Here is an 18,863-nt window from a genome sequence, read left to right as displayed (position 1 = left end):
CATTCAACAAGAAAGTGTGTTCACATTCTTCTACAGGTAAAGGAAGGCTAGAAGTCAGAAGTAAGTAGAAAGGAAGTCTGTTAAGACAGAAGACATTGGACATCAGAAAGAGGAAAGCACACCACCATACAGAGTCCACAGAAGCTGGAAGGTCAGGGTAAGGCATTGCTCTAGAAAGTTCATGAGCAGACACTGGAAGTATACTCTTCAGAAAAACACAGACAGGTTCCTCCTTTTTATAAAATATAGAATCTGTATCTATAAAAAGAGGATTTCGAAGTTAACAAGAAGTGTATATAGCGCATGATTGGTTATTTGTTCCAGTTTTTGGGGAGCTTTAATATTCTCATAGTGGGTCAGTATACAAGTGACAATCTTGGCATTGATGATAAAAAAAGGTCAGTGCTTTACTGAGGAGTACTGCTATGCGACTTTTCTCCCCAGCAATCATCAAAAAACCAAACACTCAATTCATTGACAACATACTTGTTTTGGGGCATCTGCGGAGGTGGTGTGAACTTCAGTACCTCGGAGTCCATTAGACTCAAAAACCACTGTGGGAACAAGGGGTCTTGTTAAACAGAGGAGCATTGAAGCTTGAGTTAGTGTGTGTACATCATAGAGACCATTACAGTTTAACCACATTAAATAGGGAAGGGAGGAGGAAAAAAAAAAAAAAAGACACCAGCTACTTGCCTGTGGCCAGTACATACCAATTTACTGTAACACTTTCAGTGAGAGTGTGTGCTAATGGCAGCCTAAGGCCACTGCCCTTTTTAATTCAGATTTTGGTGCTGAAGAAAGCAATCACTGACAACATTAATTATCAGTGTGTGTATAAAGGGACCCTCTACTTGCATTACTTACCATTTGGCCTCTGTCATTTCACATCAGAGTGGCTTATGTATGCATCATTCACACTTCTGCACCAAAGCCCACTAGTCTAAAGCTGTCAGACTGCTCATAGCACATCTCATCTCTACCTAGCTTACAGTGTAATAAGAGCAACAAATAAATTGGTCTAGGTTTAAACACATATTAAAATGGCTGTGTTAATTATCTTTCAATTATCACTGTCCAGACTACAGAGGGCATTTTCCCATAAAGAAAAATGTCATAAGGTGAGAATGGAGATGATCATGTAAAACAGGGGTTAATGATATGCAGAAATGAGTAGCTGTATATCGGTGTGCTTGTGGCAAAATGAATCACTTGCATATTTATTCATAATCATTGCCGTCTTTTGTTAACCTTTCCCATCAAAAAGAGATTCTTCTCCTGAATCACCAACAGAACGTACAGCTGACACATCTCAACAGATGGCTTTAACTCTTTGGAGGCCGCAGGAAGTTAAAATTCAGCCAATACGGAAACCTCTTCTGCTATTAATACAAAGTCCCCTTCTCAGGACAAACTCAAATAAATCCCATCACAGCCCTACACCTTTTTTTCAGCTCAAAACCACCACAAAGTTCCCTTAAATTGGGAAAAGACAGAAAATGCAAGTATATACATAAAGCCAAAGCAACAGTTTTTTTTAAGCAGGTTAGTCTTGCAAATCTTACAAATGTTGCCACTTTAACAGAGACAATTAAGAGTAGAATCTACCTGTATGGGACCTCATGTGGGTCCTTAAATGGCTTGGCTGGGTGAAACACTTTCCACACTCGATGCAAACATAATCTCCTTGGCGTGCTTGTGTCCTAAGCATTGCTTTTGTTGATAGGAAGGAGGAGGGGAAAAAAAAAAAAAAAAGTTGAGAAGAAAACATTATGCTGGAAGAAAACATCATTAGTATGTCTAATGTGTCATTATGTGAGGCTACCTTCAGGCCCTGGATGACAACTGTCAGCCTTCATCTGGGCTAGGGATGACAAACCAGGCACACACAGGACTGCGAGAATGCATAAATTACATTGAATTAAAAAGCGCTCCCCGTGATGTGCCCGCACCAGGACTGGCATGTCAGGTGTGCGCTTTTCAGAGCAGCTGGATCCACTTTTCAGCCATCACCCAGCTTTGTCAAGCAGTGTATCAAGCAAATCAAAGTGACTCCAGCATGCCAGAGACTAGTCACATGGATAATAGAAAATGAGTAGAACCAGAGCCCGCCTGTCCCCCCTGGGCTGATGTACCTTGGAGACAAATGCAGAGTGAGTGGAGCCATCACAGACTGATCAAACCTTTAGCCCTTACCTATCTGCCTGCTGGTACCGCTTTGACCCCAGACCTGGGGGGCACAGACTAAAGACATCTGAGAATGAGAGTGTCTTTCTGGATGCTTTGAGACAGTAGCAGCATTAAAGTCCTATTTCCTGCCTTTAGTAAACATGTTTTCTGGGCCATTAGCATTTGTGGAAAACTACTCAAACCTTCCTTTTTTTAAAGGTCAGTTTACAACATCTGACTTAAAGGGCTAGCTGTTGTCTTTGCTGCTGATTGAGAAAGACATGTCTGACTTTTAGTTTTCTTTTGAATATCATTTGCTTCTGTTAACTAGAATCTCCCAGAAACAACATGACGTGCTTCCAGCTTGTTTCAACACATTGCAAGATCTATTCAGTGTTTCAGACTGCATTTGATAAGAATCCAACGTGATCAAATTACCTTTATACTAGTTAGAAAGGTACAATAAAAATAGGGTAATTTATGCAAAACATGCCTGTAATGTATACCCTAGAACTTGCAAGTGGTTACTAATAACTGAAAAGCAGAAGTATGATAAAACAATTCATCATGAAAGACGTAAAGACATCAGAATATATATTATGACTGAAGTGTAACTAAACCCCAAAACAAAAATGCCATTTATTCCAGCTTACCAATCATTGGATGTGTCGGCTGCATTAGTTTTCATTTAAGCTTTTATTCCTTTTTTTCATCTGGTGATCAGCCAGTAACACTTCCCATCTTAGGCTGGCCATAAATGGTGCAATTTCCTTTCCTGCAGCCACGGGTGGCAAGAAAGAAATTTGCACGATTCCTCCATCAATACAGGCAGTACTGACAGGGGAATCACTTCTGCTGAGCCATGGTCTGCTCTCTTCCCTGTCAGGAGAAGACAGTGATCATTAGTGGCTATCGCACCCGCTAGCAATAACCAGAAGAAAATCCAGCAGGCTGGTTGTACCCAAGTTGATATATCGATCAACTTGGTACATTCAGCCTGTCCATTAACTGTTCAAATCTCGGCCGGTTCAGCAGGAATTGGAACCGCTGGCTTTAGGGTAGCTACATCCACTCCTTCGGCAAAAAACTTAAAGCAGGGCTCCACCCTAAAGTGGAACTTCCGCTCATTGGATTCCTCCCCCCCTCCTGTGCCACAAATGGCACCTTTCGGGGGGAGGGGGGACAGAATACCTGTCTGACAGGTATCCTTTCCCACTTCCGGGAGTCCGGCTGCGGCAGGGACGTCACCGCGGGGCTCCCTCCTCCTCCTCCTCTGGCCGCCAGGCTAATAGGAGAGAGAAGCGGGGCCGAAAGGCTACACTGCCGGACTCCCTTACCCGCAATGGCGGTGGCATTGTAGCCTTTCAGCTTCACGCCGGGAACCCTACTGCCGACATCGCTGGACTCCAGGACATCTCGCGATTAACCCCCGATCGTAAGCGGTGCTCGCCTCCCCACTTCCAGGCAGCCAGCTCCTTGCCAGACCTAAATTTTCCACTCGCTGTAACCCTCCCTTACTCTTTTCAAAAATGAAGAAGAAAAAAAAAAAAAAGGTTTTGCCTACAGTTTTACTTCATCCTATCTACACAAGCATGCCAGACGTTGAGTTCAAGGTGAAGCCAGAGCTTTGGATTCAGAATTCAATTAGGGCAGCACAGTACTATAATACATTGTGGTTGCATTTGCCCCGAACAAAGGTGGCTGCAATGTATGGCCTGCATCTCCATCCACCACCATGGTCTCAACACCTCTGCTAAGCATGCATACAGAACACTTTCAAACATTTGTTTGCCTAGTGTGATATGTGCTGAAGATGGACAAATACTGTAGCTGCTGACTTTTAATATAAGGACACTTACCTGTCCAGGGAGACCGCAATAGCAGCACCCAAAGGTTTACTACTCCTCATACGTTAGAGCATGGGTCTTCAAACTACGGCCCTCCAGGTGTTCAGGAACTACAATTCCCATCATGCCTAGTCATGTCTGTGAATGTCAGAGTTTTGCAATGCCTCATGGGATGTGTAGTTCTACAACAGCTGGAGGGCCATAGTTTGAGGATCCCTGCGTTAGAGGTTTATCTTAAACTCTAAACAGGAATTTATGCTATACATATCCACGTCCATTGAATGTCGTAAGTATTAGGACTGATATTACAAAGTCAAATGGTAAAGTAGAATAAAATGATATAAAATTCATTATAAACCCATGTACAATGTTTCAATTATACAATTTAATACATAGCTAAATTTTAATGGCAAAACAAATTAGAGCAATTTACCTGCATTATCCAAATTATTGTTATTGGCTCCCCAACTTTGGTACAGTGTAGCTAGGTCCTTTGGAATGTAGGTCTTAAAGATATTTAAAATGTCTAGTTTCTTTTCATGGCCCTCAGGTGCTTGTTCTTGTTTAACTGGTTGAAAAGGCGAAGAGGCACCCGTTGCACTTGACTGAGTTTGCAAAACAGAGCTTGACTTGGATCCAGCACTACAGTTAGGCGCTGTTCCAACTTCATTTATATTCTTGGCCTGAGATTCCCTTTGAGGCACTAGAGGGCTCTCCTGTTTAACATGTGGATCTACTTTATGAAATGGAAATTGTGGTTGTGACAATGTGAATTTGGTTTTAATCGCATCAGGCAAAGAAAGTTTATTTGGAGATGCATAACTAGGCACTCCCTGGGAAATTAGGTATTTTTCGGATTGTTTACTACTAGAAGGCTGCAAAATTTGTCTAGATACAGATGTTAGAGAAGGTGTATGACTTCTGCTGTAGCTTCCAGCTTGGTTCAATTTAGGGCTTGAATCATATTTTGCCTTTGACGCAGGCGGTTGTACCACTGAACTGTATTGCTCCTGAGCATGTGCCACTTTGGGCTGTCTTTGTGCATTCAAGCTTGCCGATTTAGGTCCATTAAACCCACGAGAGTTTTCACGCACCTGAGATCCAGAAGTAGCCTTTGAAGTGTTTGCCATTGTTGCAGGGCTGCCTTTAGGTGCTGAAGGTACATTAGGCATCTGTGTACGCGTGAATCTGGCAATGGGCAATGGTTGGCACTCTTTGCCACCAAGTGCTGGAGGAGGACCGGTGCGTCCATTTCTTACAAGAAAAAGCACATTATTTTTCAAATGTTTAAACCCATTTTGTTGAACCCACTGCGGAGCCATGGAATTGCAACTGACTTTATGCCAAATTCTTTTGTGCATCCACAAAACCTCAGGATAAAAAGTTTTATGACTACAGTAGGGACATTGATGAATAACTAATGCAGCCTTCAAAGATTCAGTAGCACTCTTACTACAAAACTCATCTCTACTTGATTTTTCACTTAGATCCAGTGGATTAAGACCTTCTTTAACCACAGTGGTAGCGTCTTGTGCTGAACGTTCCTTAAGTAAATCAAGTGCCATTCCATTTGGATGCATTTTCTCAGATGCCAAATGTTTTTTGTCAACAGTCTCAGCATTATTTTGCACCACAGAAATCGATGTACTACTGTCCTGGATAACTTTGTGAGGGTCTATGTTGTATTTCAGAGCTGGTACTTTCAAATCTTGTGAAAATTCGCTTTTCACACATGGAGGATTTTGCACATCCAATTTAATCTGGTTATCATCACATTTGCTTGCGTCTTCAGAAACAGATTGATGATGGCTTGCCTTTGAAATCTCCATTGGAGTATCCTCACCAGAGAAGTCATGGTGGTAGGATTTCACACCTAAAATTATAAAAAAGGCAAATCAGTACAAGGATCGCTTAATGTAAAACATATTTAAAAAAAAAAACAACAAAGAGAAAGTCATCAATAATGTGACCAAACCTAGCATGGAAAAGTAGCCCCAAAACGTTGTCCTCTTCTTATAGGAGACACAATCACCGTATTTTCCGGCGTATAAGACGACTTTCTAACCCCTTAAATCTTCTTAAAAGTCGGGGGTCGTCTTATATGCCGGTAACCTAACCTTACCTTATCCTAAGACATGCAGAATCGCGGCCGTACGTTTTTTCAAAAGCCGCGCCTCCTACGTCTTCTGTTCCGTGATAGGCGGAACACTCAGCTTCCCAGGAGGCACTGTGTTTAGTGTCCGCCTATCACGGAGGCCCTCTCGTCCTCGAACGAGAGGGCCTCTGTGATAGGCAAACACTGAACACCGAATTGACATCGCTTGGAAGGTTCCCACAGCCACCTTGCAATATACTGGTGTCTGGTGTAAATATTAAGTCTTATTTTGAGCTTAATACTAATCAGTGTGAAGTTGTTCATTTTAAGATGTACATCTCTTTGATCTGAGATGGTGTCCCCATTTTCTCAACCCATAAACGTGCAATCAGGCGAATGTACTTTTGCCTGAAAAGTCAAATTGTCTCGGCTTCTGTTAGCACTGAAGGGGAGAAGAGGCTTAAAAGACTTGTGCTTAAGCAAAGCCAAGCAGTCAGTTCTGCTTAATCACTTCCTGCAAATGGACATACCTGTATGTCCTTGGATTTCAGTGGTTCTACCAGAATAATGGTTGCAACCTCCTGAAATGAAGGATTTATTTGTTCTGTGCCTGTACACAAGAAGGGGTTAGGGAGCGGAGGAAAGTGTAAGGGAGGGAGGAGGACAGCTCTGCATTCTTTGAAATCCATCAGAAATGAAGTTGTCAGGGCTGACACCGCAAGCTCAGGAATTCAGAGCCAAAAATACACAGTTGTCATGTCAAAGAGGAGCACGCTTTATTCCTGACAAACAGTTATTTTAATTTGAATCACAGTTTACATTGAATGTGACCAACTACTACCAGATATGTTTAAAAGGGATAAAACTTGGGGAAATTTGCATATATTGCAGAGATGTACTATACTTTTTTTTTCTTTTGCATTGACATACACCAACTCTTGATATTTACTTTCCTCCTCCTGTTATGCAGCTCTTAGCCCCAGTTATTTAAAAATTAGTAGAGCCAAGTAAGACAATTTTTTTAATAATTTATCATATGCATCAAAACAACAGATCTGTCATATACTTAAAGCGATATTAACCACTTGCTTACTGGGCACATATACCCCCCTCCTGCCCAGGCGAAATTTCAGCTTCCGGCACTGCGTCGCTTTAACTGACAATTGCGCAGTTGTGCGACGTGGCTAGCAAACAAAATTGACGTCCTTTTTTCCCCACAAATAGAGCTTTCTTTTGGTGGTATTTGATCACCTCTGCGGTTTTTATTTTTTGCGCTATAAACAAAAAAAAGAGCGTCAATTTTGAAAAAAAAAATTCAATATTTTTTACTTTCTATAATAAATATCCCAATTTGTTTTTCTCAGTTTAGGCCGATACGTATTCTTCTACATATTTTTGGTTAAAAAAAAAAATCAAAAAAAAAAAAAAAAAATCGCAATAAGCGACTGGTGTGCGCAAAAGTTATAGCGCCTACAAAATAGGGGACAGGATTATTATTATTTTTTTTACTAGTAATTAGCGGCGATCTGCGAATTTTATTGGGACTGCGACATTATGGCGGACACATTTTTGGCACCATTCACATTTATACAGCGATCAGTGCTATAAATATGCACCAATTACTGTATAAATGTGACTGGCAGGGAAGGGGTTAACACTAGGGGGCGGGGAAGGGGTTAACACTAGGGGGCGGGGAAGGGGTTAAATGTGTAGCCTAGTGAATGTTCTAACTGTAGGGGGAGGGGACTGACTGGGGGAGGTGACCGATCTGTGCCTCTATGTACAAGGGACTCAGCATCGGTCGCCTCTCTCCCTGACAGGACATGGATCTGTGTGTTTACACACACAGATCCACGTCCTTGTCTGTGTAACAGCCGATCGCAAGTGCCTGGCGGACATCGCGGCCGCCAGGCACGCGCATCGGCATCTCAGTGGCTGGAGGCCGTAAATAGATGGCCTCCCGGCAATTGGGATCCACACTGCGGCCGTACAAAGTTGTACGGCTGGCAGGAAGTGGTTAAAGTCTTGTTTTTCTTTTGTTTTAAAATAACAAGCTTGTTATATTTGCCTGCTCCGTGCAGTGGTTTGGCACAGAGCAGATCACATCCTCCTCATCGCTCGTCTGCGCTTTTGACCCCTCCTGCCTGCCAAGTACCCTCACAGCAAGGGGGCACCAGAGCAGAGCCACTGCTCTATGTGTCCATTCAGATATGGAGCTTCGTCTTAGCCCCACCTCATTGGCTCAATGACTTTAATTGACAGCAGCGGGAGTCAATGGCGTCCGCTGTGTCTCGGCCAATCAGGAGAGAGAGTCCCGCACAGCCGAGGCAACAGCACTGGTTCGAAAACGGGGTTTAGGTAAGTATTAGTGGGGCTGCTGCACACAGGTTTTATCTTAATGCACAGAAAGATAAAAAAAAAAAAAAAACACTTCTGCTTTTCAAACCACTTTAAAGTCTTACTAAACCCAGGACCCTGCATTCACTATATCTTGTCTCCCACAGTACACAGAACATGCAAATGCAATTATTTTTGTAAAAGCTGCTAAATACCTGCTAAATACCTTTTCTCATCGGCAGTAAAAAACCTCTAGCAATATACACCAAACTGAGCATGTGCAGAGTGCCTCCAAGGCTCTGTACCATCAAGCAATAGATTTGAGACAATAAAAGAAGGGGTGGATCAAACAGTCTTTTTACACAACATAGAGGATTAACCCATTAGGTTCCACAGCATATAACAAGCATGCTTTACTGCATATACAGACAGATTTTACTGTTGCGGGTTTAGCAACACTTTAAATGTTATTTTGACAAATGTCAACATAACAGAATTATCACTAAAGCCTAATTGAATTTTTTTTGTAAAAAAAAAAACTAAAAACTATACACTGCCTAAGATTCTTTTCCTCATCGGTTATGTTTGTAGGCAGCTTCTTGATAAAAAGAATACGGCTTCATTATTAGCACATATATTTTTCAGCAATGGGGTTCTTGTGTACAAAACGTTTCCTACCACACCCCAAGACATGCTGGTAGGTTAATTGGCTATTGTATAAATTGGCCCTAAATGTGTGCATAGGTCTAAAAGCCCAACTACAGCTTCCTATGGCAGACACTGGTAATACTCTGTTCAGTGGCCAATACCGCTCAGGTACAAATTTCCGGCATGGAGTGACAGGTTAGGAGCGCACCAAAGATCTCGGCGAGGTCAAGGTGGTAAGGACGGGAAGGAACAATTCTTGACAAAACCAGAAAATTTAATCTACTAAAACCAAGTTTGGTTAGAAAACCAGCACACACTTTTTCTGCCATCCTCAGTACCAATTAATATTGGTAATTCTGAGGCATCCACACTAGTAATGAGTGCAATCTCTAAAGGCTCAAGGCCTCCAATAAGAGAATGGATTATTTGTGGGAGGTATGGCCTTTTCACAAGATCAGCTTTATCTGTAAAAGGCAGCTATATAGAATGACTCTGCACAAGACCTATACCACACTGTTGTCAAGCTTCTCTATATCAATTTTATGACTGGAATTGCTTTTACTTAGGCACTGTGCCTGAAATGTGTTGGATGGCATCAACAGAACAGCAATTGCAATGACCCCATAAGCTGTGCAAAGAACGGTTAGAGCTCCAGCCTACTTGTCTCAGTCATTTAGGTTTTATTTATGCGAAATATAAATGTTCCTGCTGACCCAGAATGCCAAAGGAGGTCCTCTAATAAACTCTTTTCCCATCTCCATTAATTGAGAACAAGAAAACATGTTATTAAACTGCATTCCTGTTATATGCATGTTTTACATTAGGCAAGTTACAGAAAAAAAGCTTTTGTTGCCTATATGTGAGACCAAAGAAACTTCATGTAGTGTAACCGACAATATTCTTAATTCCTAGGTCCTTAATGCATTACTGACATTTTACTCTGCTCTCCCCATGCTTTGCGATGCACACATTACTACTACCAATGTAAATGCATGGACTGGATACTACAGTTCACAGACTGGGCAGAAATAGTTTGATGTCTGCATAGCTCTGGCTACAAGAACTCAAAACAAAGTTTCTGGCTAGAATCCGCATAGCTCCCAACTATCCCTCATATACTCTGAAAGATGTTACGCTGCAGGAAACGTGATCTTTATTCTAAGCAGCAAAAAGAAATAAAAAATCGTACAGCTCTACCAGCCCCTGACCGTACTTTTGTTGTCTTGGTGCCCATTCACACCTGAGCGTTTTGTCACCTGAAGTGCGACGCTCCAAAACGCTAGAGGGGGAAAAAATATATTATTCTCAATGAGATGGTTCACATCTCCACTCCAAAACGCCTGACGCTGAACGCCTGAAGCTCAAACAAGTTTCGGACCCTTTTTTGTCGCGCGAATGGGGCATTTTGGGCGTTTTTGAGCATTTGTATTTCCCATAGAAAGTAATGGAAATGCACGATTCAAGCGACTAGCGCGACAACTAGCGTTCGCTACGGGCGTTTTGTCGCTTTAATCAAAAGAACATTTCACCCAGGCAGAAGATAAAAAAAATCTACCAACATAGCAACAAGTGATGTAAAGATGATAATTTTTCTTATTGGCTAAAATAAAAAACGGCGAAGTACAAAAACCTCGGATGACGCTGTATGCAAACGCGCAAATACGCATGAATACGAGCGTCAAAACGCCAGAAAAAAACCCCAGAAAAAACTACCAAATAAGACTGCATTCACACCTGAGCGTCGGTCGTTCAGCGTTTTTTTCCGGCGTTTTGTCGTATTCATGCTTATTTGCGCGTTTGCATACAGCGTTGTCCGACGTTTTTGTACTTTGACGTTTTTTATTTTAGCCAATAGGAAAAACTATCATCTTTTCATCACTTGTTGCTATGTTGGTAGATTTTTTTAATCTTCTGCATGGGCGACAAGTTCTATTGATTAAAGCGACGAAACGCCCGTAGCAAACGTCCGTTGTCGCGCAAGTCGCTGGAATCGAGCGTTTCCATTACTTTCTATGGGAAATGGAAACGCTCAAATACGCCCAAACCGCCCGATACGCGCGACAAAAAAGGGTCCGGAACTTTTTTTGGCTACAGGCGATGGGCGTCAGGCGCATCAGCGTTCAGATGTGAACCATCCCCATAGACTTTCATGTATTTTGGTCCCTCTGGCGTTTGTGAGCGTCGCGCTACAGGCGACAAAACGCCTAGGTGTGAATGGGCTCTAAGCTACACTCAGGTGTGAATGCAGCCTTAGGCCTCGTACAGACGAGGGGTTATCCGCTGGAAACGCTCCGCCGGATGTGTAAATAATACATTTAATTTATAAATGTAATATCCATAAGACACGCAAGTCTGAGAAATATCCTACAACCTGGGCAGACTTGACTTTGCTGGAAGTCTCTGCATCTGAGGTCTGTGGGTACATTTCAAAAGAAGAAATTAGTGATTCTGGGCTATTTAAATTAGGGAGGAGAGATTTGTTTGGAAAAGGGGGTGTTTTTGCTTCAGCAGGAGAGGGGCACCCAAAACTCGGCTTCACCTACCAGGGACCCTGGGAACTCTGTGCCACCTACTAGTTGACCCCTGGACTCTATGTTGTCCAGGCAGATGTCCCCATCTTAAGAGTTGCCTACCCTGCTATAAGCAATAATACTTTTATGCCAATAATGCAATGTAAAATAAAATAAAAATTCCCAAATAAGAAAACCTGTGCTGAAATCAAATAATCTGATCAACAGTATAAAAGCAAATTACATGCAAATTACACCAACTGATTAGAGAATTGCTGGACCAGGTCTCGGATCAGGGGATCAGGCAGTAGGGCGGGTCTAGGTGTGTGCAAGCAAAGTGACATCACAGTGCTCATTGGGCGTGGCTTACATTTTCACACCCTGCCGCATGAGTTGAGACCGTGCTTGGCAGTTCACTAAACAGCTAGCTCCAGGACTGCACAGGCACAGTTCAGAGCCAATAAGAAGAATTATTTTTAAAGCGTCTTCGTCGTGTAGCCTTCTGCCAGTGATGATGGTATGTGTAAAGGTGGGAACTCTGCTAGACTCTGATGCAAGGAAGGAGGACCCTGCTGTAAGGGGGGGGACTCTGATGTAAGGTGGTGACACTCTGGAGGTGGGGTCATTATTTTTAAAATGTGGCTTTGATGTTGGCACACAGTGTTCGGCCATCACCAAACGTATTTCCCATTTAGCTTCAGTCTCACCACACATTGCTTGTACAATATTAGAACACTTAATGTCTGTACTAAACATTAGAGGTTTTTTTTTTTTTTAGTAAAACTCACTTAATCCTCAGATCTCTCTCACACAGTGATGGCCTCTGGCAATATTTTTTGCCACCAATACACTTTTAGGGAGTGCCGAGTGGCTGTGTGCTGTGGTTCAATCAGTTACATTACTACAGGACACAGTGGTTATGTGTGGGCCTGGAGATGGCGCTACAGCTTGCAGCAGGGGAAGCAGCTGTAGGAGTAAGTCCATATAAAAGGCTGTTTTCTGGGTATTTTTTACAGCAAAAGTGTAACTACTCCCAATTTAAAAGAATATTGTAGATCAGGGATATGCAATTAGCGGAGGACCTCCAGCTGTTGCAAAACTACAAGTCCCATCATGCCTCTGCCTCTGGGTGTCATGCTTGTGGCTGCCAGAGTCTTGCTATGCCTCATGGGAATTGTAGTTCTGCAACAGCTGGAGGTCCGCTAATTGCATATCCCCGTTGTAGATGAAGCTCAAATCTCATTTAGAAACTTTCTATGGAGAAATCCTGAAAAAAAAAAAAGGAGCATTGCATTGTGGAGGCCCAGGAGAGCCACAAGACCTAGGAGTTTGAGTTTTCCGTAAAAGGATTCACCAGTGAGTCAGATAGACTGGCAATGGTGTCCAGGCTGTTTTTGATGCATATTTGCAGTTGTTGTGTTGCTTGGAATGGTTATTATTAATTATTACTTTTTAAGTACTTTGTAAATATTTTTTTAAAGTTTATTTTAAATGAAAAACAAAAATAATTTAACTGCAGCAATTATTAATTTACGTCTACAAGATACCGAGGTATGTTGGACATACAGTGAGGAAAATAAGTATTTGAACACCCTGCTATTTTGCAAGTTCTCCCACTTGGAAATCATGGAGGGGTCTGAAATTGTCATCGTAGGTGCATGTCCACTGTGAGAGACATAATCAAAAAAAAAAAATCCAGAAATCACAATTTATGATTTTTTAACTATTTATTTGTATGATACAGCTGCAAATAAGTATTTGAACACCTGTCTATCAGCTAGAATTCTGACCCTCAAAGACCTGTTAGTCTGCCTTTAAAATGTCCACCTCCACTCCATTTATTATCCTAAATTAGATGCACCTGTTTGAGGTCATTAGCTGCATAAAGACACCTGTCCACCCCATACAATCAGTAAGAATCCAACTACTAACATGGCCAAGACCAAAGAGCTGTCCAAAGACACTAGAGACAAAATTGTACACCTCCACAAGGCTGGAAAGGGCTATGGGGAAATTGCCAAGCAGCTTGGTGAAAAAAGGTCCACTGTTGGAGCAATCATTAGAAAATGGAAGAAGCTAAACATGACTGTCAATCTCCCTCGGACTGGGGCTCCATGCAAAATCTCACCTCGTGGGGTCTCAATGATCCTAAGAAAGGTGAGAAATCAGCCCAGGACTACACGGGAGGAGCTGGTCAATGACCTGAAAAGAGCTGGGACCACCGTTTCCAAGGTTACTGTTGGTAATACACTAAGACGTCATGGTTTGAAATCATGCATGGCACGGAAGGTTCCCCTGCTTAAACCAGCACATGTCAAGGCCCGTCTTAAGTTTGCCAATGACCATTTGGATGATCCAGAGGAGTCATGGGAGAAAGTCATGTGGTCAGATGAGACCAAAATAGAACTTTTTGGTCATAATTCCACTAACCGTGTTTGGAGGAAGAAGAATGATGAGTACCATCCCAAGAACACCATCCCTACTGTGAAGCATGGGGGTGGTAGCATCATGCTTTGGGGGTGTTTTTCTGCACATGGGACAGGGCGACTGCACTGTATTAAGGAGAGGATGACCGGGGCCATGTATTGCGAGATTTTGGGGAACAACCTCCTTCCCTCAGTTAGAGCTTTGAAGATGGGTCGAGGCTGGGTCTTCCAACATGACAATGATCCGAAGCGCACAGCCAGGATAACCAAGGAGTGGCTCTGTAAGAAGCATATCAAGGTTCTGGCGTGGCCTAGCCAGTCTCCAGACCTAAACCCAATAGAGAATCTTTGGAGGGAGCTCAAACTCTGTGTTTCTCAGCGACAGCCCAGAAACCTGACTGATCTAGAGAAGATCTGTGTGGAGGAGTGGGCCAAAATCCCTCCTCCAGTGTGTGCAAACCTGGTGAAAAACTACAAGAAACGTTTGACCTCTGTAATTGCAAACAAAGGCTACTGTACCAAATATTAACATTGATTTTCTCAGGTGTTCAAATACTTATTTGCAGCTGTATCATACAAATAAATAGTTAAAAAAATCATACATTGTGATTTCTGGATTTTTTTTTTTTTGATTATGTCTCTCACAGTGGACATGCACCTACGATAACAATTTCAGACCCCTCCATGATTTCCAAGTGGGAGAACTTGCAAAATAGCAGGGTGTTCAAATACTTATTTTCCTCACTGTATGTGGTTTATGTTAAACTGGATGTTTTTATTTTTATTATTAAAATCTTGTATTAAACCTAAATTTGTAGAATGGCAGCGATTCTCATCCTCAAAATTATACAGACAGAAAAATGAGTTTGGATGTGAAGTTGCCTCCTTTTAGTTCAATTACAAAAACAGATTTAAGCAACCACCCATGTAAACCATAAACAAAGAAAAAAAGAAAAGCGTGGAATTCTACTGCCACTTGCTGGCCGACTCAATGAACAACAATTTAGAAATAATTCCAACATACACTCAATACAACACATACAAAGAAAATCTGGCTTTAGCTATCTAACATTATGAATAATCATAATACTACTACTTATTATTATTATTATTTCGTACATATTGTGCAGTTAAAAAAAACCACTTAAAAACTAGGATAGCTGCTTATTTGGGGTTTTAAAAATTAAATAGAAGACTATACAATATGGCTATGAAATCAAGTGACCAAATATAAAGCAGGCTTGACTTTTATTTTTACAAAGCACTGAAAAATAGCAGCACAAGGATAAGGCACTCCCTATTCTTTGCTGTTGTACACAGTATATTCATCTTCCGCCAGTATGCAATTATGAATATAATTATTTGTACAATTTAGGCATACCATTACAGACATGCAATATATTTGGGTTTGGAATAACACCGTTACCAAAAGGATATTACTTTTGTCTACCGACAATCGTTCTAGTAGTATTTTTAAACAGCTTGGTGGTCTTCAAAAAAAACCAAAAAAAAAAAAAAACCATCAAAAGTTAATAAAGCTTGTTGAATTCCTGTGCACATAGCACTTGTCCGTTCCAAATGGTGCTGGGGTTTCGTAGTAGTGTTGTCACAAAGCTATTCAATAAAGCTGGACAAAGAAGATGGACGTCCGGCTGAATGGACAGGGGGCTGTGGGAGGCTGAGTATTATTTACAAACCACATCATTGATTTTAATAGGGGACAAGTGCACTGGGTCCCCTGGAGGATTTAACATGACTTTAACTTCTGCTGTATGTTCTTCATTAAGCAAACTTGAGAAAAGTTACCACTTTCCTTGAATGTTTATCTAACCTTGTGGTTAGGAGTTGGAGTAAAAAATGCCTGCAATTATTTAGCTGTCATCATAGGTTTCTTTGCCACCTCATTGTACGGCATGGCCTGGTTCTTTAAAGACGTCCAGTACCAGAAGAGCTGGTGTCGGTGATCAAGCCTATCTGGCTGCAGGAATGCCTACATCATCTAAAATCCCCCACCACCCCAGTAATGGGAGACCCAGCGACAGTCATTTTAAAAATGGACTTCCGATTGTGGTATCCCCCCCCCCAATATACCTGGGCAAGAACATGTGGGAAGTAAAATAGAGCAGGGTTGCTCAATAAAACGGTCTATTAATGTGATATAGATGCAGATCTAATTGCATTTCAGGAGACATTCACACAAAGATTGAAAAGTCCTTTTCTCACAAATCTGTAAACCTAAATTAAAAAAGTTATGAGCAGCAAACCAAACCAAATGGTGTTGTGCACTGGGGGACCTTTTGCTTTAGGGAGAAAAGCCTAATATCCTGATCCCTAAGGCCCCTTTCACACTGTGGCGTTTTTTTAAGGAGCTTTTGCCATTAAAAAAAAAAAAAAAAGCCTGTAAAGCGCCTAAATGAAGCCTCATCTGCAATCCCAATGTGAAAGCCTGAGTGCTTTCAGAGCCCTTTCACACTGCCAGCGCCCAAAAAACGCTGGTAAAGCTCCACTAAGACCCCAACGCTTTAGGGCGTTTTTGCAGTGCCTCAGTGTTAAAGGGCAAGGCGTTTTTACGGCGCTTTCAATTCATTTCAATGGAGAGGGGCGTTTTTGGAGCATTTTTTTCAGCGCCCAAAAGCTGCTCCAAAGATGCTGCTTGCAGGACCAAGTGTGAAAGGGTCCATTGAGAACGTTTGAGCGTTTTAATATCGCTATTTTTAACACTAAAACGCTGTAAAAACGCTTCAGTGTGAAAGGGGTCTAAAAGAGACACTGTCACTTCAGCCATTCAGGACAAAGGGACATTGTCCCAACCCACTATGTTCACCTTGTCAGCAGTCCTCTCGTGCCTTTGACTCCACGCTTTTGGGTATGGGGAAATTAAAGACCTTCTCCTATGAAGAGCTCAGGTCTAGCAGCCAATCACTAGGCCCAAGCACTGTCACATGACATACTGATGTCCCACAGCACATGGCATTTTATGCTGGCTGTGACAAAAGGAGCAGAGGAGGGATCAGTGGCAAGGTAAGTTCAAGTGAGGTGGGTGTTCTAGTTAAAGTGGTCTCTGAGGAATTTTGGATATATAGACATGCAGCAGAAAGGACTAGACTAGCATCATCCTGCATTATAAGAATTTAATTATTATAACCTTGCATAAAAAAATAAAATAAAAATACACCATGAAAAAACCTTCAGTGCTTAAAGGGTAAGTTCCCCTTTACAGAAAAATCTGTAAGGTGAACTTACACATGACCCCGTCCTTGCTTAGGAATCCCTAGAGCTTAAAGGGGTTGTAAAAGTTTGTTTTTTATTTTCTAAATATGTTCCTTTAAGCTAGTGCATTGTTGGTTCACTTACCTTTTCCTTCCATTTCCCTTCTAAATGTTTTTTTCTTTGTTTTCTTTGTCTGAATTTCTCACTTCCTGTTCCTCCTCAGTAAGCTGTTCTAAATGACTTTCCACTGCTCGGATAATGGTGGAAAGCTTACTGAGGAGAAACAGGAAGTGAGACATTCAAACAAAGAAAAAAAACATTTAGAAGGGAAATCAAAGGAAAAGGTAAGTGAACCAACAATGCACTAGCTTAAAGGAACCTATTTAGAAAATAAAAGACAAACCTTTACAACCCCTTTAATCTCACCCACGCCAGGAGTAAGGATGAGCTCTGGCGTGTTCGCATAGTACACGTGCAGAGCCCGCCAGGAAGTGTGCACGGCGCTGCGCTAATCACAGCCAGGGAGACATTTCACGATCCCTGCAGCCGAGCATCGGGACAATGTATCCCTGGCTGTGATTAGCAGAGCGCTGTGCACACTTCCTGGCGGGCTCTGCACGTGTTCTTTGCGAACATGCCAGAGCTCATCCTTAGTCAGGAGGCACGTTTAGGTGCATTAAATTGGTTAGTGCCGTGAAATGGGCGGCACCAACCAATCATAACACGTATAGCCTGTCCTCTCAGTGGGGAAGAAGAATTGAGAAATCCAAGGGGTTGTCTAAATGCCAGTGCCGTGAGGCGGCTATACCGGGGCTCAGAACTGGAGATCGCCACACTGCAGGTTAGCGGGACTGGAAGGGGGGGGGGGGAAAGAGGGGGTCCTGTGTAAGTTCACCTTACAGATTTTTCTGTAAAAGGTGAACTTCCATTTTAAGACTTATGAGAGTTCTAGTGGAAACCTGTACTGAGAAAACATTCATTCTAGCATATGCTGTCCCCTCCATTGGAAAAGGACAATCACCCAACTGTAATGCTCAGCCAACAACTTCCCAGGTCTGGGTCACTGACTAGGAGGAACGTGTGCAGATCGGATGTTTGAGGCCTCATGCACACTGGATGTTTTAACTCTCCTAGAAGCCCCCTCATGGCAACAGTGTTTGGCCAAAAAAAGCCTAACTCTGTAAAAGTGTGTACACGTTTACCCACATCAAGCATTTGGGTGTTCATTCATTTCATTGGCCAGATGAATTTACTCTGGCCACTGAAATAAATGAACGCTCAAGCACTAAACACGCCCAGCTTTAATGAGCGTTTACAGGCAATGGTTTCTGCCAAAATGCTGCTGCTCCTGAATTGACTGGCGGCGAGTTTTTTCTATCCCCGCCTCGGAAGTCTTGCCACTAAATGTTTGTGTGTGCATGGGCACATAGGCTAGAATGGAGGGGATTTTAGGGGCAGGAAAGAAGAAAAAAAAATGGTCAGACGTCCCTAGGAGCAGGGAGCTGTAAAAGTGTACAGTGTGCAGGAGGCCAAGGAAAAATAAAAAACAAATTAAAACATCCGTTTGGTTTGTAAACCTAAAGAGCATCTTAAAAGCAGAGTTCCGGCCACCAAAACAGGT

The 18,863-nt window shown here is 42.2% G+C and overlaps 1 protein-coding gene across 6 annotated transcripts in view; it reads right to left on the bottom strand.

Annotated features, from left to right (window-relative positions):
- The window catches only part of ZNF516 (zinc finger protein 516), a 130,122-nt gene that overhangs the window by 13,449 nt on the left and 97,810 nt on the right, over nt 1-18,863 (bottom strand). For 4 of the 6 annotated variants that reach the window (XM_040353873.1, XM_040353875.1, XM_040353872.1 and 1 more), the window contains 2 exons: nt 4,450-5,889; nt 1,609-1,713 (listed from right to left, as the gene is read on the bottom strand). In XM_040353873.1, the coding sequence (XP_040209807.1) occupies nt 1,609-1,713; nt 4,450-5,889 (1,545 nt within the window). Of the gene's footprint in view, nt 1-486; nt 555-1,608; nt 1,714-4,449; nt 5,890-18,863 lie in introns of all 6 variants that reach the window. The other 2 variants (XM_040353877.1, XM_040353876.1) reach the window with 1 other exon arrangement.

Source organism: Rana temporaria, chromosome 5 (assembly GCF_905171775.1).
Source record: "Rana temporaria chromosome 5, aRanTem1.1, whole genome shotgun sequence".
NCBI lineage: Eukaryota > Metazoa > Chordata > Amphibia > Anura > Ranidae > Rana > Rana temporaria.
The sequence above is the reverse complement of the archived record's forward strand: the minus strand, read 5'-3'. Positions and strand labels throughout refer to the sequence as shown.